The following is a 23,500-nucleotide window of genomic DNA, read 5'->3' on the forward strand; positions in this document are numbered from 1 at the left end:
TTGTGGGTTGTGTGGTGGTTTTCCCACTTCTCAATGTGACAGCTTTGATTTGTTCTGAATGAGAACTGAGAGAAGCAAAGATGTCTTCTGGTGTGGTTGTTGAGGGAACTTCAGTATTCCCTAGCAAGTTTCCTGGTGTTCTGGTGTTGAGGTTAGCAGCTATCTGTCCTAGTTGGGACTCAATGTTTCTGACCACTGCATCATTCCTGGTGATATATTCTTTGACATAGTTTTCCAGGGTGTTGATGCGTTGGTCATCTCTGTGGAACATAATGTAATTGGTTCTTCTTTGTTGTTCATATGCTCCGTTCCCACTGCTGCTACCTTGCTGGTACTACTGCTGCTGAGTGTTGAATGGTCTTTAGTTCATGGGTGGCCTCCATTGGGGATTATGGTTATGATCTTTTGTGATAGTTCCTCCAGGATTTGAGTTGGTGTTGCGTCCTGCTTGCTGATTGTCTCTGGCTTGAGTGAAGTTCCTGTTGCCAAATTTTTCTGCATAACACACCAATGCAGTAGATGGCAGTCTGTTGAATCATGAAGGTCACCACAGGCTGAGCATGGTTCAGTTTCAGCTGCTGCGAGTTGCAAGACTTCCATCCTTGGTGCTTCTTGATCATCTTTCAGGTTCTTCACCTTATTCATGAGTGAGGCTAGCTGGGCTTCCATGGCAGTTTGTTTATCTAGTTCTAGCATGCCAGGCTTCCTTACTGGGCTCACCCTGCTATTGGCCACTGGAGACATCTTTCTGCAGTGCCTTCTATGATTTCATACCTGGATTCAAGCGTTGCTATAAAAAACATCCTCCTGCAGCAAAATCTAAATATGACTGAGAAGTATGGTCAAGTCCTTTATAAAAGATTGTAACACTCCCCAACTCTCTATCCCATGGTTTGGACATTTTCTGATGATATCCTTGTATCTCTCCCAAGCTTCATAGAGATTTTCTCCATAAAACATCCTGAAGTTAGAGAGTTCTGCTCTCACATCAGCTTGTCGAGACATAGGGAGAAACCTCTCTATGAACTTGTTAGAGAGTTCCTCCCACGAGTGTATTGATCCAGGGGTGAGAGTTTTCATCCATGTTTTTGCTTTTAAGCCTAAGGAGTGAGGGAATAACCTCATTCTCATACTCTCCACTGTCACACCCTCCGCTCTAAAGTTATCACATATATCTTGAAATGTTGTGAGGTGTGTGTAAGGATCTTCTGCAGGGAGTCCATTGAAGACTCCAGCTTCCCTAATCATGTGAAATATAATAGGTTTAAGTTCAAAATTAGGTGCTACAGGAGGGAGGATTACTCCCCTCTCTGGTCTGTTCCTGAAAGGAGCAGCCAAAGTTCTAAAGTTTTGTTCAGGAGGAATATCTTCATTATTATTGTGATCAGCCATATTTTCAAAAATTTATTCTCTGAGGTTTCTTCTTCTTCTGTGGAAGGTACGTTCTGGCTCAGGATCAAAGAAAAACTCAGGTATTTTCAGTGGAGTGGTCAGAATCTGTTTCAGACTCTTCACTCATAAACCATAAACACAAGTTATATGAACAGCAGAATCAGTGACAAGAAATAAGTGACAAGAAAATATGAACTATACAGAGTATGTACTAAAAACAGTAATAAGAACAAAATTTAGTGTTTCTATCCCCGGCAACGGCGCCAAAAACTTGTTGGGTGGTTTGCTGATGGTGGAAAAATATATATTCTGATGAGGGACATTCCTCTGTTCTAAATTAGCAAAAGAAAACAGATTTGTTCCCTTACTTCCAACCCAAGTGCGCAAGTGCATGCATCAAGTAATAATGGGTGTATTAATGCTCAGATTATCGTTCCCACGAGGATAGAACTCTAAATAATGTCTTAAACTATTTTACAAAGAATGAAAATGAGAAAAAAAGTTAGTGATTGAACTGTCTGGTCAAACATTCCCTACTGTCTTGACAATGTTTCTCAGGAATTTTAAGTTCAGTCTGATGGCAAACAATTACTCGCTGCGTTATATATGTGATACTTCCTGCTTAAGAGAAGGTGTGACAATAATCATTGGAAATTGATAGATACAAGATTGAATAAAGTAAAAATAAAACAGTTATAACTATAATCAAGAGACAACAAAGTGGATGGTTTTAAAAAATAGTTTAACACAAGAAACGAATTTACTGCTCCATTCTTAAATAATTATTTTCTCTGCTTAAGACTTAGCACTTTTTGGCTTTGTCCCATTTTCTTAACTGCCAACTTTGATTCCTCAGCTCATGGACTAGATGGCTCACAAGTTTCCATATTCCTATGGCTCCCTTGACTCCAACAGGTACTTGGTACAGAACCTTAAAGTGGACGAAGTGGCCCCTTATTCCTAAGGTGACCAATAGTGTCGCCAAAACACTACCTTCCCCCACTGGCTAAGCTGTCTGAAATCCCTTCCTTAAGGATGTTCCTTTCTCAGTATGTGTTCAATTTCTATTGATACACAATGAATATAGCTTACTTAGCCAGAGAAATACAAAAAGCTTCAGTCAAGAGTTTTGAAAATAATTCTTTAAGAGTTTTGCAGCTTATCTGTTCCATAGATACTTCAGCCCATGGTTGTTACTTTAAACATAATTATTCTAAACTGAAGTCTCATAGACCCAAGATCCAGTTCAGAGATAACGAGTGGAAAGGAAAGAAGAAACACTTATATTGAAATGAAACAAGAAAGATTACAACAAAATATAAAATGGAGAAGATGTGTGATGCTCGTGGGGAGTCTCAAGTGAATGTCACAGAATAAGGGAGGAGTGTTGTCACTTAACTATAGCTACAACTATACAAAAATATAAACTACTAAATAATAATAGGTGATCTCTTCTTCAAGAATTTGATTCCTAAGGAATTCGATGATGTCTTCGTATTTGGGATGTCCTATTTATAGGCAGAAGAGTGAGTGGAAATCTTGTAAAATCCTTTGGAGTTGGTTTCTTGACTGAAGGGACGGGGCGGTGGCAACAGTGTTTGGAAGCTTGCAACTTGCTTGATAGGACAATTATTGTTGATGATTAGCCATTTTCTTGCAGTCTCCTGTGTCTTGCTTTCTTCTTAGTTAATGAGAACTATTTATTCCCTGCTGTGCACGTTTCTTTGTGCTTAGTTGATGCACCGCCTTTGCTTTATGGAGACTTTGTTTCCACATTTCCTGTAAAGTGAACAGAAGCATTAAATGAATGGAGCAGGTGCATTAAATGCTTTCATTTTGTTCCCCTTTTAATATGTTTTCAAAGGATTACGTCATCATCCGTTCCCCCACTATGTTTTTGACAAAAATGTGTAAAACAAGTGATTTTCATGCTGAAGTTGCTCATCAGATGAGGGATCAGATGGTATTTTGCCATCAAAATGGGCTTAGATGGGAACGAATTTACGTCTCATCACTCCTCTTCCAAGACGAGGAGTGGTAAAAAGAAATGGAAAGGTGCCAAGAAAGTAAAATTTGACCTCTACCTGGAGAAGTTCATCGAACTGGGGTTGAATGAAGAAGCTCTTGAGCCATGGGTTGAAGAGATACTGTAAGCATTGGGGTAGTTGAATTTCGCCACCACTGAAACGAAAAGGAACAGAAGCCTCGTTGCAGAGTTCCTGTATGAAGCAAAAAAGGCTACCTTTGAAAAAGTGAAAATCAAAGGAAAGGAAGTTCCCTTCATCTAGGGGTGTAAATAAGTCAGGCTGGCCTGCAGCCTAGCTTATATTCGGCCTAGCCTAGCCTTTTTGACAATTACAATAGGCTTAGGCTTGTAGAAAAAACTATTTAATAAATAGGCCATATGCCAACTATGAAAAGCCTGGCCTATAAGGCTATAGGCTGACCTATTAAATTTTTTAAATAAAATAATATACTTAATGATAACTCTCTTATGTATAGTTTTTTTTAGGCTTATTTGTGATGTTTTGGTGCCATGAATATGCATAATTCTCTTGGTTTTATATGATTAATTCATGAATTCTATATTTTCATGATTTGAATGAGAAATATGTTAAGCGTGGATATTTGAAGATTATTTGAGTGTTGGAACCATTTATTGCATTTGCTATTTTATTGCAGGTCAGTGCTGTAGCATTGGAAAACAGCGTTGTAGCATTGAAGATGAGGTCAGCAGTGCATGTGATTGACATCATCACCAGCAAGCTATGGACCCAAGCCCAAATTAATGGAGGGAAGCTTCTTAGCACGTAAACAAATGTTCTGATCTGAATAATCACTCATATATCTCGAAGAAATCCTAATCAAATCTCTAACAAATCAGATTCAACAAATCCAAATCAAATATGAAGTATATTTGGAAAGATTTGGAGAAGAAATGCAGCAGCATCATACTCTGTCCCTGGATCATAGCTGCAACAAAACACATTTGTATCTTCAATCATATCTGCAGCAAATAAGGAAATAATCTTTAAGCAAATCAAGCAAGTTGTAGCTGCAGCAAACCAGAGCTGTATCTTCAAACATATCTTTAGCAAATAAGGAAAGAATATTCAAGCAAATCAAGCAAGCTATAACTGCAGCAAAACAGAGCTGTATCTTCAATCATAGTTTCAGCAAAACAAAGCAGATTTGAACATGATTTGTAATGGATTTGAAGAGCTAATTGGAGACCAATTCATCAGAGTCTACAAAAAAAGAAGCCTACACACATCAAATAGGTTGGAGAGTCTTTCTTTGAGGCTGGGGAGCCTCTCTTTTAGAGAGAAGGTGGGCTTTTAGAGGAGATCCAAGTCGCGAAACACTTAGAGAGATTTTGAGGATTTGTTGAGAGAAATCCAATAGATCAAAGGGTGAGGCTAGGGTTTGATAGAGAGATTATTGAATCTGGTGGATCCCTGAACTATTCCTGCGGCTGAGATACGGTGGATGATGGCGGAGCCCATGGTTGCTGCGAGAGTCAACACCCCTGTTTATTTTATTTTGTCTTTATGGAATCTTTATCCCTATTTGTTATTTCTTTCTATTCAAGTATGAGTTAAATTGTTAGGATTGTGTGATAGAGTACCCTTGTTGTGATGTAATCAGTTTGACTAAACTTTGCTATATGATTATCCTTTTTGTTGTTTAATAAAATGCTTAATTTGTCTCGATTCTTGTTGATTCATCGAGAGAGAGCTACAAGATACTTAGAGTTTGGGTTATAAAGATATAGGTGAACTCATAAAGTTATTAAGCATTGTGGTTTAATTAATTTAATTGGTTAATTGTGGGTAGAGAGATCATTCATACCACAAAATCAAATGGAACTTGAACTTAATGGATTCATAATTATGTTGGCCATAGAGATATGTGAACTAGTATACATGTATTGTTGGTGAAAGCCCTTGCATGCATGGGTGTTCTGATTGGATAATTTATATAGCATTACTACTGCATTCTGATAAAATTGCAATATTGGAAAAATTGATCCCAATCTTCTTTATTACTTGACTTCTCTATTCTTGAGTGCACTCTTAGTTTATTTTTACTTTGCTTTTAGTTATTAGTCAGTAGTTTACTTTAGTTCTTAATTCACAAAATTTTTATAAATATTGTTACTTTTATTGCTTCACATTGACCCTAACTTTATAGTTTCTTTCGTGGGAACGATATCTGGACTCACACATCCACTTTATTACTTGTGATACGTGCACTTGCGTTAATGTGTGATTGATAAAAGGGTTACACAATTGCACAACACTTATCTTAACTATTATTCATTTATCTTAAGTCCTATCTCCCAGCCCTAATTCCTTCTCATGTGCGCCACTTCTCAATTTTCACTCTTGTATCTCACTATCGTCTTTGCTCTTTGCGCCGCTTCTCAGTTCTCACCCCAATTCCTTCCTTGAAGCACTAACTCATCCATTAGAAATTCTAGTTAGAAAGAAAAGAATTTTAGGTCTTGTTCTTATCCTAATTTATTGGTTTCATCTTGTTCTTATAAATTGTCATAATTGGTAGGCCTAGAAGGCCTATAGGCTATTTATTTTTTGACAGTAGGCCAGACCTGACCTATAAGCCACGCCTTTAATAGGCTAATAGGCCAGATATACTCAACCTATTTTTACGTGGGCCTAGGCTATGAAGGCTAAAGCCTAGCCTAACTTAGCCTATTTACACCCTTACTTTCACCCTCGTAGCCATCAGAGAGATATATTCCATAGAGGTACCCAAAACGCTATGTGAATAGAGGCATCTTGTAGAATGGAGGAATGATGAATCTTTCATTGTTGAAGTGCTAGAAGAGATTGCAAAGTCATGAGCAGCTTTTAAAAGCAAATGAGCCTTATAAAAGGGGCTTATGTTTGTGGAGGGAAAATTATGGACATTATTTGTCAAGTCGAGGTTAGCCCCAAACACTCATGACTCCACTATGAATTGGAACATGGAAGTCATTATCTATTGCATTTTGAAAAGAAACGTCATGGATGTCTGTTCTATCATCCATCAAAGTTTTAAGCAAGACCTTAAAGAAGGGAAATTTTTCTTCCCTTGTTTGGTTACTACACTGTGTGAAAAAGCAAGGCTAAAAGCCCTAGAGTCCACTTCTGAAGATTTGATTGTGGGACAATCAATTTCAAGCAACACACTATAGACCATTTAGAGCAAGGACAAAGAAGATAAGAGAATGGGTAGTTTGAGACTACCCATCCAAGTGTTTGATGCTGAGGAAGAAGAAAATGACCCACCAGTTCAGCAGAGAATAGAGAATGAAACTGCTGAGAAAGAATAAGAAGAAGAATGAGATGAAGAAAAGGAACCACTGTCAAAACAAAAGGAACATGTGAATGGAGAGAAAAGCAAAAAAGAAAGAGTTGGAGCAAAAGGAGAAGGAACAACTAGAACGAAAAAGAAAAGGAAAAGTTGTGGAACACCTAGCTACAGAACAGGCAATGAAGAAAATGAGAAGGGATTCTCTCTAGAAATTTCACCAGGCAACTTTTTATTAAAGGAACCCTTAATGGAGGAACTGCTGGTAAAACTTGGAAGAAGTGCTCAGAAAATTTATGTATAGTTAGACACCTGTATCCCACTAGGATCACGAAAGATCCTAATCTCTTTAAAGATTTTCTGGAGGTATTACATATCACCTACCAACAAAGTACTCACATCGACCAACGAGATTTGAACTCATGTCTTTATAAGTTATGAACCAAACTCTTGGCCAATTGTGCCCTCCTTTGTTGGCAACATAACATTGATTTTAATGTGGGTTTAATACTTATGAGTTAATCCAAGTCATTTAATACTTAAGACTCAAATAACAAACAAAATTGAGTTTGATGGTGTTTCTAATGTGGGTTTCTTTATTAGTTAAAGAATAATATAGTAATACAACATATTCACACACATAAAAAACACCGTATTATTGAAATGCTCTATGAAAGAAATAGTTAAGTTTGGTTGGAGGACACAGCCTCCTTAATTGTCATCTTCTATTTTTATTTCTTTTATTCTTAAAGGTTGGCTTTCTTGGAAGGAATCAAAAGTGTGTTAAAAGAGGAGGGACCACATATAATTAAGGAAGTAAAGAAGAAAGATATCCAACCAGCGATCGCACCCACTTAATTAGATCACTTATGTGTTTATTAGTTTATTTTTATTTTTTTGTGACAATTAGATCACTTATTTTATTCAGTTTATTATATGTTAATTCTAATTCCCAATAAACTTTTTTATTCATTGTTCTTTTGAAATTATAATTAAGAGAAACAGTTAATTCTTTAATTAAAATATAATAATTAATTAAAATGACATCTAGTGTATTTAAAAGTTATTTGATTTTGGATTGAATATCATTGAGTAAAGTGAAGACGGATAATCATGAAACATATTAATGCTATAGAAATTATTCAATCATAGTCCAAAAATTTCTAAATCTAAGATTCATTAACCCATCAACTAAATCAAAGAAAAAACTTAATCACATCTAATCAACAAAATTTCATCTGTGTAGAGCTTCATATTTCATTACAAAAAAAAAAACTATATTATCGTTTGTTGATGCTTTTGTATTTTTTTAAAAAATGTACAAAGCCAATATATATAAACTATGTTATTTGCACAAAAATCATGAAACAAATTTTAAGATTTTCAAAAAAATCAAAAATTGATCCAATCCAAACCGAAAAAAATTGGATCGGATTGGATCGAATTTGAAAAAAAATCCAAACCAAATGGATGATTACATGATTGGACCGAAGGAATTGGATCCGATGATTTTTGCTTCCAAAATCAATCCAATCCAGACCGCGAACTCCCTAATACGTGGTTAACATAAAACATTTTTAATAACATGTCAAAATATAATTGGTTAATATTGTAAAGCCTTACCAAAAGAGGTTGGTTCAAGGGGTTACATGTTTGATTTCACTTAAACAAGATATTAGGTTTAAGTCCTTTTGAATGCAAAAAATTTTCTTTGTAATTTATCCGCAAAAGATATTGTAAAGCCTTTTACTTGAATAAAATTTAAAGTGATTGGCTATAAAAGAAAAATTAAAGTGATTTATTTTTTTTATAGAAAAACGTTTAAGTTGAGAAGAGACTCTTCTCATTTCAAAATTAAGTCAAACCATCAATTTAAAAAAAAATTATAATTCTATTTAAACCCAAACTATATAATTATAATGAAGAAAACATTAATTAGATGAGTCAACTCCATTAATAATTTAAATTCTAATTTTTAATCCTGCAATTATTATAATGTCGTCGATTTAAGAATTTGCCTCCCATAAAATAAAAAGTACATTTCAAATGATAAAGTGTAGATTTATAATTATTAATTAAAAAAATATTACAGATCTATGATAATAAAATACATGCATAACATACATAATAAATTATATTGTTACTAAAATCTACAACCGTTGATTTTTTAATCAGCATAAATATAATTTTATACTGTATCAGTTAAAGTGCACTCCATAATTTACATGAATCAAATATTTATATTATCATAAGGTCCCATCCATACGTTTGGTTAAGTTAATGACTACATTAACATAATAATGTTATATTTATAAAAAAAAATTTTACAAACTATATTATATCTTCAGTCAAAAATATATAATTGATCAGACTTAATTTAATTTGTAAAAGAAACCTTCCGTGGATTAACATACTTATTAAATCATCTATCAATGTATTTTTATTTTTATCTTAATTGGGTAATTACCTATACACGAAACTTCTCGATATAGGGATGAAAGTTGATCGTACCCGAAATTCTTTCAAATATATGCTTCTAATTATAAAAATTCTAATTACTCATAATAATTTTTTTGTAAAAAAAAAAAAAACACTTAAAATTAGTCCTAATAAAAAATACAAAGATGTAAAGCTATGAAAGTTTGGAAGAACAAGGAGATTTGGTTACTATATAAACGGATGCCATTGCTACACCCCGCGGAAAGCTGTATCCCTTTCTGTCTCTGTTTTCCGCGGAAAGCTCTATCTCTTCTTTGCCTTTGTTTTCATTCTCCTGAAACAAGAATCTCTTCCTCTATCTTTTCATCTCTCTGCAAAAGGGGTAAAGGCTTTGAACCATTTTGTTGTTTCATTCTGCCATTTAGAGGTACCCCACCCCATCTTGTAAAAAAAAAAAAAAAAAAAAGAACCATTATCATGAAGTGGTTTTCTTGAAACTTGAAACTTGAAAACTATAACATCAGAATCTTCATTTTAGCAATTGTTTAACCCAAAACAATACACATGTGTGCCAAACCTCTCTCATGCAAGAGCTTTCTTTTTTCCTCAGCTCAATGCTTATGAAAGCTTCTCCATCTTTTCTATTTGAAATTTAGAGAAAGCATAACCCGGGTATGATATGAGTATGACCCATTAATGTTTCCATGGTTTTGGTTTCGTTATTTTTGTTTTCATACACCTCAAGTTTCTTAATTGACAACCTTTGTTTTGATTCTTCTATGTTTCCTTTGTGTTCTTCAAGTTTTTTTTTTTTTTTGTTTTCTAGAATCTATGTCGTCTGTTCCAGCACGAACGGGGCGACAAAGACAACGTTATGAAGATAATCTGCGCCTTGTTTCTGGGTAAGTTTTCCATTTTAAGGCCATGACTTCTCTACCTTCAAAATCTCCTCTTTTCCCTTTTTGTCCCTTACCACCCCTTTGCCTTATGACTCGTTTTTGTTATGTCCATGCATTATTTGGTTCCAATTCTGGATATTGATGCATCTGCGTCTGTCTATGCTGGGTTACCATTTATCTTTGGTGTTTCCTTTTTTTCTTCTTTCTCTTTCTCTGCTTTTGTCTCGTATACAAATAAAAAAATAAAAAAAAAATTAATAAAGGGCATCTCAAAACTATGTCTACATGATTGTCTCCTCTGTTTGATATTAAACTATATGTTTATATTTCATGCGGATGTGTCCATCACAATAATAAATAGTGGGCCATATCATTGACTTAACGTTTATAAAATAAAATACTTCAAATCGCGTGATCTATTTTGGCTTTTTTTTATGATAATATAAAACTAGGACAATTCCGATAGTTATCGGTAACAACACCATTGTGGGCTGTGGCATGCATAGCAGTTAACTGGGGTAGTAATATTGTTTATAAAAATGATTAAACTGTTGTTTTCTTCCCCAAAATCCAAGTCCTTGAAAGAAGTTTCTTGTTGTGGGCTGGATTCACCCCACTATTAGCAGTTGCAGGGAAATTTCGGATCTGTTCCTTTTTTGAATGCTTGAATGAGAATCATTGATTTCTCATTTTTAAGGCATTGAATATATCAAAGTAGACTATATGTAAAAGAGAGGAAAAGGGATTAAACTAGCGAAAGCCATTTTTGAAAATTTTAAACCTTTTGGCTTTTCAAAAAAAGAGAAACGACAAAGCGGTCAGTGGGGTTGTTAAAACAAAGATTTTTAAATCTTGCTTAGACAATATAACATTTTACATTTGCTCTTCATTTTTTTAATGTTAAACAGTACATGGGATTTTTTGGCCAGGTTAATCTAATAGTAGTTCACAGACCATATTGTTAAGAGTAGAAAGCATATGTAAAGAACCTTATAAACACCACATTAGTTGCACATACAACTAATGTGGGACTATATATCTCAACACGCCCCCTCACACGAGAGTCCATTGGGCTTGAAGAGTGGACAATGCAACAGGCCCAACCTACCTGTGCTAAGAAACTCCACAAGAGAAAGTGGGGGGTGGCGAGGCTCTGATATCATGTAAAGAACCTTGGGATATGGGAAGCGAGGCTCTGATACCATATAAAGAACCTTGGAATACACCACCCCAAAAGCTAGCTCAAAGGGTGGGAGTGCCCAAGACTTTATAAACTCCATGTTAGTTGCACATACAACCAATGTGGGATTATATATCTCAACAACATAAATTATGTAAACAACCAATTCAACCCAAAAGCTTAAGTTTAAGGTTTTGGGTTGAACTGGTTCTTTATATGGTATCAAAGCTTAAGTGACCATAAGATTGCAAGTTCGATCTGCACCGCCCCCCACTTTCATGTGGAATTAAGAAAAGCACAAGGCAGACCAAAAAAATGGACTTATGCAGCACAAGGCAGACCAAAAATGGGCTTGTGTCATATCCACGCTTCAAGCCCAAAGGGCTCTTGCGTGAGGGGGTGTGTTAGAGAATAAAATATAAAATATTAAAAAGACCATCACCTGTAACCTTAAAGTTTTGAGTTGAAGTGGTTCTTTAACAAACTACAACAGACCTACATCTTACATCACAAGATGATAATTTAGTATTATAAATTGAGAATCATGTTTTGAACATCTAGTAGGATCCATTACCTCAAATTCTTGCACACCAAGATTATATGCACCTAAGAAGAATCAATAAGGTTGCTTTTATGATAAATAATATATTCTTGATACCAAAGATCACACTTTCACACCAGTGCTAATATCTGTTTTGGAGTTCTGAATGTTGATACAATCATAAAACCACTCCTCATAGGGAGAGTAAGGGTGAAGACACTTCTTATATGTAGCTTTACCACTGCTCCAGGCTAGCCTTTTTAATGTTGATACAATCATATTCTGATAAATATTCGGAGATCATTTTGAAAAGTAACCATTTTTTGCAACATATAGATTTTGAATTGAGACTGCTGAACCCCCTTTCAGCCATATATAATTTGCTAGTTGAGTTTTGAGGATTGACATTTGATGAGATTTGCAGCAGAATGTTATCAGCCTCATGATTTAATTAAATTTTCTTATGCAATCCAACAGATGTATTCCATACAGATGGAGAAAGGACAATAAAGATCAAGTGGGAGAAACTGAGGGGATAATAGAAGTACTTATGGTTTCTTCACCAAAACGTGATGACCTTGTATTTCCAAAGGTACTTGATATTTTTCTGCACCAATGACCTTCATCAGCATGAAACCTTCATATTGAAAAGATTCACTTTCTTTTTGTGCCAGGGTGGATGGGAAGATGATGAGACCGTTACAGAAGCTGCTTGCCGTGAAGCTTTAGAGGAAGCAGGAGTTAAAGGAATACTAAGAGTAAGTTCAATTTCCCTCTATGTTATTGAAGTATTGGTTATAGTCCACCATGGTATGTTTAAGCATACCAATTAGAATGACAGAACAAAGGTAATAATCGTATATTTTTCCATAATCCATATATGAGATGATGATCATGAAACATGATATCATTCAAACATTTTGGCTATGCCATAAATTTCCCATGGCCTTTGATCTTCCTTCTGTAAATTTTCAGACATGCGTAAGAAAATCTTAACCATCTAGGAAAAATATCACACTTAACTCTCTGATCTCAAAAAATAATATAAAGCTGTTAGTGTTTACAAAATTATCAAAACTAACCTTTATTGGCTGCAAACTTCTTTGCAATGGTTTGAATTGCAATGCAATCTATGCACTTATACTGGAATTCCATGTCTACGTTAGACTCAACTTTGATTTAATCAGATGGGAAAAGTTATGGCATTTGACATTTTGTATTTGGAGTACATTTTGGTCATGAACTTGTTGGATAAACTTCTCTAATAGCTCAGATTTTGCATGAAGTTTCATTCTAGTCACCTAGTTGAGCCCCAAACTAGTAATAGAATGTACGTCCTCCTAAATCTTCTCTTCTTGCACTTGATCAAAGATAGAAGGTTTAGACTTGTACATAAACATAATAAGTCAAGTATGAAACTTGCTGCCATATCATGAAGCATTAACCGCAGATATAACTGATTGAAAATCAAGTTAACAGCACATTACCAGCACCTCATTTTCACACTGGTTACTCAAAATTAACTGATTGAAAATGGAAATGATTCTTCCATGTAACAATCTTCTATTGGGATTGGGATGCAGAGAGATAATGTTCTTTCTTGCAATATGATCTACATGGTGTTGAGTTTGATAAATCTTCTTATACTAATTGACTCACTTTCATTTTCAGGAAATTCCATTAGGAATATGGGAGTTCAGAAGCAAAAGCAGTCAGGATTTATGTAGCATAGAAGGAGGCTGCAGAGGATACATGTTCGCCTTGGAAGTGACTGAAGAACTTGAGACTTGGCCAGAGCAGACAAACCATGCTCGCCAATGGGTATGTGTTCTGAATAAATCCTTAGAAGAATTACATAAATCAAATCAATCACATTGTAGAGGGTGATCCTTGAGCAGGAGTAAAGTTGCTCCTTGTGATCGGAAGGTCACGACCACGGGGTCTAGTCTAGGAAACAACATCTTTGCAAAAATGCAAGGGTAAAGCTGTGTACAATCGATTATCACCCCTGCTCTCGCAAGTCAGAGAGCCTTTTGCACCTGGTGATTTGTCCTTTAGATCATCACATTGTAAATGAGTAAATGTTAGGAATAAAATCCTTAGGAGAATTTACATAAATCAAATTGTTAATAGTGTTACAACTACTAGACCTGCATAAATATATTGCAATTTGTACTTTTTGACATTACATGAAGCATAGTAGTAGAGTGTATATACATTCAGAGAAATATCTTTAACTGAATCAAAGTGCATATTTTATCTTCTTAGTTAAACATAAAAGAGGCATTTAGACTCAGCCGATATGACTGGATGTGTAATGCCCTGGAGGAGTTTATGAGAGTTATGGAAGAGGACAGAAAGCGTGAGAAGCAAGAAGAAAATGTTGATCACCCTTCAATTTTAGTAGCAGATGTATCAGAATGTCAAAGTATGTCACCAAATTGCTATAAAAGATCCTCTACTATGCAGCACCATGCTATGCCTTCTAAAGCCAATCTCATGTCACGTGCTTCCCGAGAGATAGCCATCCACTTTGGTTATTGACATCATCTGAAGTCTGAACGCTTCATATGGATCAATGTTGTGCAGTAACTCCTTAAAAATTGATAAAGAACAAACTGTGAAGTAATGGCTTGGATGCACTTGCATGCCATTGACTTCATTGTTGTAGGATCTTCTTTCTTTCTTTTTCTTTCTTTCTTTCTTTCCCCAGTGATCATGATGTAAAATGTGGTGGTGAAAGTATCAAGTGTATATGGACTTGATATTTATTTGCTTCACCCCACTATTCTTGAAAAGGCTTGTAAAAATAGCAGCATTTATGAAAATTCGGTGGTGTCACAAATGGCAAAGACGATGCTTCAATTCATAATCTTCTAACGTGTCACTTTTCACGCAGCACTATTGATTTTATTCAGTGGCTGTGTTTTCTATGAAATTTATATCTAATTTGTCTCTCTCTAAGTCATGAAACCGATTGAACCCTTGACTAAGGCATGCCTTATAATCTTGTCACAGAATTTTCAGGATAAAACTTGGTATCAGTAGAAAAATATTGATGAAGAGCATTAAAGAATTTGAAAGGATCAAACTTGCACAAAAGACAAAGAACGAGCTTTAGAGCAGACAAACTTAGGCTCTTTGACTCATTTGGACTCTTCTTGCATTGTATTATCTCGTTTGGTATTGGGCTTTAGATTCCGCCCCCTCACCCCAGCGATTATTTGAATTTTGAATTTTCCCCTTGTAACTGGTTAGAATTACTATATTTTTTTCTTACTATCTATTACTAGTAAATCTTAACTGTTGATTTCTGTGAATCTAATAGTTATAATTTATTAGAAATTAATAATTAATTAATAAGTATGACTCAATAAATTATAACCATTAGATTGACAAAAATTGATGATTAAGATTTAGTAGTAAAAGATAGTAAAAAAAAGAAGATAATAATTATAACCTTCATTTTTTAAAATAAAAAATAAAAAATTTGTTCCGCAACCCCTCTAGGCAACTCGGGCAAACGTGCCACTTGGCACAATTCTAGCCATTCTTCCCCTATAAATAATCACACATCCCTAAACTCTCACTCGATGCATTATTTATCTTTTAATTCTCTGACTCTTTCTCATTTTACCACTTAACATTTTATTTTTCTCTCATTCTCTCCATCCAAGTCAAGATTTCTTCACAATCAACCTCTCTATATTTTTAACTCCAAGCAAAGGTTAATACATATTTACTACTCTCTCTTTTTTAGCAATATTCTAATGATGAATTAGATAGTAATTATATTTAAGTGATTTATTTGTGTTTAGAGATTTTACATGCTACTTAGTGATTAGATATTAATGTTTAGTTTGTTAATAGTGTAATTTAAAATATAAAATTTGTGGTTAACATTTAGTTATTGTTTTAATTAGTGAATAATTGTGATAATATTTTAAATTAATTTTTTATGGTTATTCTAACATAGGCATGTGTAATTAATTATGTTTAGAGATTTTACTCAATAATTAGTGATTTCTGATTAATTTTGAAATTGTTAATAATTTAATTTAAAATATTTAATTTGTGATTAATATTTAGTTTTTTTTTTTTTTTGTATCCTATTTAGTTATTGTATTAATTAGTGAATAGTTGTGATAATATTTTAAATTAAAATTTTATTGTTATTCTAACATAAGAAAGGATAATTAATTGTGTTTAGAGATTTTACTCAATACTTAGTGATTAGTAATTAATTTTTACTGTGTTAATAATGTAATTTAAAATATTTTATTTATGATTAATATTTAGTTATTGTTTTGATTAGTTAATAGTTGTGATAATATTTTAATTTTTATTGTTATTCTAAAAATTTTACTATGGCTTTTTGTTTGGCTTTCCAAGCTTTTCGATAACATTTTAAATCCATGTAGTCTAGAAATTTTCTCATGAAAGAGCACAATACTAATTAATAAATCCAGCTGAACCATGTCTAATAAACAAAAAAAAAAAAGATCCATTAAAAATCAAGTATTGAATTAGCCTTATTTTTCATAAACAAACACCAATATTTTAAGCAGTTATACTTAGAATGCACGAACAAATGGAGTTATAATCGAGCTGTCTGTGGTCATGCGAAAGATAAGGGTTCACACAAATGTTTTTGCCTCCCCATCTAGTAACAATTCACTTATCTCGCCACCTCGATAACAAAGCTCTAACCCTCCATGGATAGCCATTAGCATGATTAATGCATTTCATATGTAGCTTATTGTTTTTGCTTTCCTCCACTAAAGCATTATGGTATACCTTCATACAATAACATTTGATTGATGTTTGTACCTCTTCCTTACTTTCAAATTCTTGATTAACATACAATTCATTTTCTAATTGCTAAGAACCATCACTGCTTCCCTCAACAACAATTGGTTCTTGATCTGGATGATCCAAATTAATATAAGTATAGTGTGGACTAGCATTCCCTAATGGAGTATTAGATTGACCTACGCATACTTACACTCTATCACATTCAAATAACAGATGAATATAAAATGTAAAATAAACAAATCACAACGTTAAATAACTAACAGGTCATCAAGATGACATTCTGGACATTATTGACGTCCGTGCCAGAATCAGAGATAGTACCTTCAAAAGGAACTTCTTCGTATTCTTCTTCATCTGAGGCACCCAAATCAGCATCCATATGAGCTGCGTCGTCTTCATCCTACACATATGTATTCAACTAGTGATTTGGTGGAGCATCATAATGTGGCAAATTATATCTAATGACTCAATTGGCAATAAAGAACTACCTGCAGAGGCAATGTCATCATACAACTCAAGAATTGTCATTGCAGTCTGTTGTTGAAAAGACAGTTGTTGAAACACACTGAACATTATATCAATATTGTCATCATTAGCAATTTTCAGGGCATCAAATTTTTCCATTATACGATAATGGCCAGTTACCAAGACACAGACTGATTGAGATCGAACTTCAATTTATCTACAATCTTTGACTTCAGATCGTGCAAGGTGATCCTTCATCGTATTGTATTCCTTTGGTTTGTCCCTCAAATGTCCATCCTACACCACCTTCATATTTCTACCATTGTGATATATGATTGTATAAACTGAATCCATTATATAGAAGAGAATAGGAAAAAAATGAGAGAATAAAAGGTGAGGACATTATAAGTATGAGGGAATGAAAGGGGTGGAGGGGTATTTGTATAAAGGGGGAGTCGATTGTGCTATTGAGGGCTATGCTAGTTCACCAGGGGGTCACGAAACTGCTTTTTTCTTTCTTTCAAAAATCAATTCCCAAGGGGGTTGGGGCAGAATTGATGGGGGAAATTCAAAATTCAAACAGTTCTACAAGGTACCCTTTGCATAACTATTTTCAAAAGAAAAAAATGGAGCTTCGTGGGTGATGTCCATAAAACTTTCACTAGAAGAAAATAAAAAAGAAATCCTGCGAGGGCTAGAGGGCAGAATCAAACGCCCCCAATGAAAAAAAAAATTCAACCTAATATCAAACGAGATAATACTATGCAAGAAGACCCCAAATGGGTCAAAGAGCCAACGAACTTAGAATCACATGCTTAAAATGAATAGATGGTATCCTATTGCCAAATAAGCAAACAACTTAAGACAATCAAACCAATTTTCTCATAGTGTTAGTATCAACAATAACAAAGAAAATTCATATTATAGATTTATGACATATTAAAATCTTACATTTAATTCATAAGGGAATGGTCCATTCATTACATTGAAGATCAAATACTCTATGGGCTTGTGGTTGGTCTTAGATATGTTATCATATCATGCTCTTATCCCTTTTTTTAGTAGAATGCTCTTATCCATTGTTTGTTGAACCAACAATATATAATAGGCTTATCCTGAGGGATCATTTTATTCTGTTCGGGATAAATTATCCTAATAGTAGACTCAGTAAGAATGAAGGATAGCAAATCACATCAATGTACTCTTCTCCAACAAAATTTATTGTCCGCCATCGGCTACCTCTACCACCCACTCTACCTCCACCAGTCATCAGTCAACTACCCATTGCCACCACCGCTACTTCTACTTGCCATCACCACATTAACCACCACCACTAACTAGCCCACCTTGAGCCACTGCCACCACTGCCATCAGTTAACTCCATAATTGTCGCCAGTCATTGTCAGTGTCGTCACCTCCATTCATTGCGACAAACCCGCACGACTACCACTTCAACCAGCCACCTCTACCTGTCACCACCACTAGCCACTGGTCAACAATATTAACAATCAATTTAAATTTTTTAAAAAAAATTATTTGGTGATAATATAATTGTTTTTTTTTAATTTTTAATTTATTAATGTATTTTAATATATTTTATTTAAAATCATGACTTTTAAAAAAAATTTAATAATTGAAATAAGGACTAATGTGTAAATAAGTAAAAAAGTAGTTTAAAAATCATTTTTAAAAAATTATATGGAATATATTAAAAAATAATATTTTTGTCTATTTATATCATATTGTGACACAATATGATTCGTCTCAAACACATGATAGAGTATGAGCTTATGACTTATGATTAGGGGTGGTAAACGAGATTTACATGTCTAAAATCAGTTGTTGGAACCAGACTTGAATTTGTATAAAAGCTCGTTTAATAAAAAGGCCTCAGACTCCAATTCAAAAGCTCGGTCTTATAGCCTCTCAGGCGGGCCTAGTATATAACTTTTATTTTTATTTTTATTTTTTATACTATTCATAATAGTCATATCTCTCTCTTAAACCCATTTCACCAAATTTTATTGGTTAAACAGACCTTTCAAATGATTTGTTCTATATTATGTTGTTTCTATGTATATTGAATTTATGAATCTTTATGGAATTATTAGTGTTGTTGATCATATATTTTGTTTTGATAAAAAAAATTTGTCTTATTTTTTTAACATGCTAACAGGCTAAACCAAACTTTTATTTTTTATAAATAAATTAGATTACAGGACAATAATTATATTCATAACAGGTAACAGGTTAGGACAGACTGAAATATTTAAACACAAGCTTAGCATTTTAAGACCAAAGTTTGGCCCAACTCGGCCCGTTAACACCCCTACTTATGAGGTCCATATCATTTCCTACTCTTATTCAGTCCTTTTATACTATACCTTTGTATCTTGTCCTATCATTACATTAAACACACCCTATAACTTCATAAAAGAAGTCATTGTGACAAAGGAATAGATTTTCTAATATGACTAAGTCATGTATAATGATTTTAATCATTCGTAGACAAATCAATGTGATGAGAGATAAAGATAAAAAAATGTTGAGATAGAAAGTAATAAAAATATAAACAGACCCTATCAGTTGATAAAAGAAGTCATTGTAACAGGGGAATAAATTCTCTCATATATTATTTAACATGACATTGTCATGTGAGATAATTTTGATCATTTATAGACAAATTAACTTGACGAGAGATAAGAGGAAAAAAATGTTCGGATATAAAATAACAAAAAAAAACCATTAATTTACCCATTAATGAATAAGATCTTTCCACGTAAATTGATCATTGTTAAATTATATATAAAAGGATCTATTATGATACATACAATTTTGATTAGGGGTGAAAGTGAGCTGGGTTGGGCCGAGCTTTGCCCCGAAAAGCCTAAGCCTATGCTAACAAATTTCAATTTGGCCTGGCCCGAGCCTAGTACAAGTCTAACTATTAGCCTGACTTAGCCCGTTTATAAGAAAAACAAATGGCATGGCTTGATCCGTTAGCCTGTTAATTTTTAACTTCCAAGCAGAATCATGAATCAACTTCACAAAATACTCAAATTCTGATGCTAAAACAAAAATTACAATTTCAACGTCCAAACAGAACCATGAATCACAACAAAACTCATCATAATCTGCATTTAAGTCATTTTCATAAGCAAAATGCTCAAACTAAATAATATATATTTCACCAAATCCAACAAACAAATCTATACTATGTAAATTAAAATAACTACATTAATCCAACAAACACGTCATGATGCTTGTAGTAGCCAAAAACTTCTTTTCATCTTCTCTGAATACAATTCCAAGATTACATAAGCTGTCAAATAATTTGTAAATGTAGAAAACAAAAAAATAAGAATAAAGAACAGAAACAAAAAAAAAACAAAATTGTTTACCAAAAAAACAAAATTAAGAAATAAAAGAATCTTTTAATAGATTCATATAGGTAATCTTACATGTTGAGATGTTGGTTCCTCCTACATAAAAAATAAAGTCAAATTTCTATTAAAATTTAATCTAATACAATTAAATTATAAAATAATTTCAATGGATTAAATTTATACCTTTTGTTTTTTCTTTAAGTCATATCTATTAAGTAGACAATCTCCGCCGTATATTAAAGCTTAGATGATATCTTGAGTCAAGCTAGAACGATAGGCATTAATAACTCTTCTTCCAACACTAAATGTTGATTCTGATGGTATTGTAGAGATTGATATAGATTTTATGTCACTCTCAAAGATAATATTGGTTAGGAAACGAACCTAAGTCCTTCTACCACCTATTTAGCTCATATGCACCAATCAAACTATTACCATTTGGTATTACTATGAATAATATTATTTTATTTAATTTAAAATAAATAATATGATATAGGTCGACTTGTAGACTTATAGGCTTGACATGTAAAAATAAATCCTATCATCTATTTTCTAAATAGATTTATTTAAAAGCCCGAGCCTGTTCTATTTGACTATATATAATAGGTCAAGCTCATCCTGATATAGGTTAGGAAGTAGACTTTTTAGGTCGGTCTGACCCACTCTCATACCTAGTCATGATAATTCAATAAAAATAAAAATAAAAATTAATGAAGCGTAACGATTAACAATTTTCACATTCCAAAAAAATTCACATGTTCCTAGAAGCGCCTGAACTATAGTTAATAGTGAAAGCCATTGCTTGTAGTTGTAGGCGGGTCCCATCCCTCGAGATAATCACTTAATTTGTGAATATCCAAACTAACTGTTGAATTCAACACTTAATATTTATATGATTTAAGTTTCACTGTTTGTGATTTGATAGAAAGAAGTAAACAAATGTATATACATCCTTTATATATTTTTTAGTTTAAAATGGCTTCTTTCTTTCTTGCTTTGTAACATACAAAAATGGAACCATAAAATGCTGCTCACTAGCCACTATAGCCGCACATGAAGAAAAGGCAGCTCCACGAGCATAGATTCGTGTTCAAAGAGGTGGATGTTTCTCACAAAACGACGCCATGCATGAACATCCTCCTAAATCCTAACAAGTAAAACCACTCGAGGACAAAAAGCATGAATCGGATTGGATTGTCGTTTTACTTATTAACTAAGGAAGAATAAACTTCCTCGACATTAGCATTTGAAAATTTGGTCCATGTTTGTTTGGTATATTAGGCTCTATTCTTCACCTTTGTTTACATTGTTCTATGAGTAGAACACATCGTTTCTAATGAAGTTATGGGGATTATGGAAGAAACATGGCCCCAAACTAACAAATGCAATTCAATATAAGAAAAGTGCTTTTTAAAACATATATGGAAAAAAGAGGAGGGATATTTTTACTACTAAAATTTTCCACTACCAACTTACTACCTATCTAATCACCATTAGATTAACATTTTCTCTCTCTTCAAAAACTTTTTAGCATTCTCTTTCTTTGATCCAATGGTAATTAGATAGGCAGTGAAAAATTTTGATAGTGAGAATATCCTCCCCTGGAAAAAATGTGTGTCAATTTAAAAGTTGTAAAGTTGTGTCATTTTAAATGAGAGAAAGAAATAGATCATGAGGAAGAGATAGTAGACAAAAATAAAATAAAAATATAGGTGTAACCTTTTTGTGAGAGTAAAATGACACAAATTAAATCATTTAAAATGAGAAACATTTTTTCAAACATATATATTTCAATTCCTCTTGTAAGTATAATCTCTGTCAAAATGATGGAGGTTATTTTATAATTTCTTTTCTTTCTTTTTTTTGGAAACTGATCATAATTATCTCTTTGAGGCGAATCAGAATCCCCGGGTATCTCTACGGGTTCGACTCTTTGAGCCGCCTAAGGGAGTCCAAGGATTACGGTACTTATGCTCCTCCCCAGATGGTGTTGGTGGGATTCGATAATTTTATGGTTGACAAAAATAATTTCTCTTACAAATTTTTATAAATACCTTTTATTAGTAAGAAAAAAATATCTAATGTTATTTTAGATAATTTTATCTAATATTTACCAAAAAGACATCGTTTTGGGTTGAAAAATTAAAAAATTAAAATGATAAAATCTATTATAACCCTGAAATAAATTAAAATTACAAATACACTATGATTTTTGCCCCAAAACGACATTGTTTCGGTGAACATTAGACAAAGTTGTCTAAAATAACTTTAAAAAAAATGAACCCTATTAATATTGGATCAAAATCAAATTAATATCTTTCACTTGATATCAATTATTTTAAATTATTAATTTAATTTTAATCTAACGATGATAAAAATAATTGTAAGGGAAAAATAATATAATTGGGCTTATCGTTTCTCAAGCTGCTGACTACTAAATCATAATCGTACAAAGATGGATCAATAATTATAAAGAAAGAGAGAGAGAAAGGGAATCATAACCATTCAAAGGTGAATCAATTAATATAAAGAAATAAATAAATAAAACAACGTAATTTTGGGATGGCCGGAGATAAATTTATCTCAAGTTGTCGAAAAAATATTTTTCCAATTATAAATATAACATCTCCCTTAAAAAAAAATATCCAAATGAACTCATCGATCATCTGTATGTTAACTTGAAGCCAATTACTAACCATTAAAAGCAACTTCCAAAAACATTTGCAAAATACCTATTAATAATAACAATGAAGGATTAATTGTATAATTTAACAATTGTGATTTTACCCAATTAAGCCATATTTGTCTTGTGAGTTATGATTATTCTTATTATCTAAGGACATGTTTGGTGCATAGTATTAAATAATGTCTGATAGTATAAGATTTAATTGTATAATATCTAATTAAATTTTAATATTATCCAGCGTTTAGTATGGTATTGTATAAGATAATATCCTCTAATATTTTAAAACTTAATATAAAAAAATTATTTTAATATATTAATATTGAAATAATATATTAGTTCTTGAGAATTATACTTATAAACAATATTAATACATCAACCCTT

At 33.1% G+C, this 23,500-nt stretch overlaps 1 protein-coding gene and 1 non-coding gene across 4 annotated transcripts; both read left to right on the forward strand.

Annotated features, from left to right (window-relative positions):
* Nucleotides 1-883: 883 nt before the first annotated feature.
* On the forward strand, nt 884-990 carry LOC133300617 (small nucleolar RNA R71). The gene has a single exon (XR_009750078.1). It is a non-coding gene; the product is annotated as a small nucleolar RNA R71 (small nucleolar RNA).
* Nucleotides 991-9,415: 8,425 nt separating this feature from the next.
* Nucleotides 9,416-14,610, forward strand: LOC133300581 (nudix hydrolase 12, mitochondrial). Of its 3 annotated transcripts, XM_061500157.1 has the most exons (7): nt 9,416-9,529; nt 9,758-9,819; nt 9,974-10,049; nt 12,245-12,359; nt 12,442-12,525; nt 13,439-13,588; nt 14,036-14,610. In XM_061500157.1, exons 3-7 carry the CDS (start codon nt 9,979-9,981, stop codon nt 14,309-14,311), a joined length of 696 nt encoding a protein of 231 aa, XP_061356141.1. In that variant the 5' UTR covers nt 9,416-9,529; nt 9,758-9,819; nt 9,974-9,978; the 3' UTR covers nt 14,312-14,610. The 3 variants fall into 3 exon arrangements, with proteins under 3 accessions (XP_061356141.1, XP_061356134.1, XP_061356147.1); XM_061500150.1 differs by having other exon boundaries at nt 9,445-9,819; XM_061500163.1 differs by lacking the exons at nt 9,416-9,529; nt 9,758-9,819 and having other exon boundaries at nt 9,956-10,049.
* Nucleotides 14,611-23,500: the final 8,890 nt, after the last annotated feature.

Source organism: Gastrolobium bilobum, unplaced genomic scaffold, assembly GCF_033153095.1.
Source record: "Gastrolobium bilobum isolate Gb01-03AN ecotype WA unplaced genomic scaffold, APGP_CSIRO_Gbil_v1 utg11358, whole genome shotgun sequence".
NCBI classification, from domain to species: Eukaryota; Viridiplantae; Streptophyta; class Magnoliopsida; order Fabales; family Fabaceae; genus Gastrolobium; species Gastrolobium bilobum.

Bases quoted from the DNA above. Each gene is read 5' to 3' on its own strand.
- LOC133300581 (XM_061500157.1), top strand. From the start codon at position 9,979: ATGTCGTCTGTTCCAGCACGAACGGGGCGACAAAGACAACGTTATGAA. The intron at 12,526-13,438 runs GTAAGTTCAATT...TTTCATTTTCAG, and splicing joins GAGTTAAAGGAATACTAAGA to GAAATTCCATTAGGAATATG. The intron at 13,589-14,035 runs GTATGTGTTCTG...TTATCTTCTTAG, and splicing joins CAAACCATGCTCGCCAATGG to TTAAACATAAAAGAGGCATT.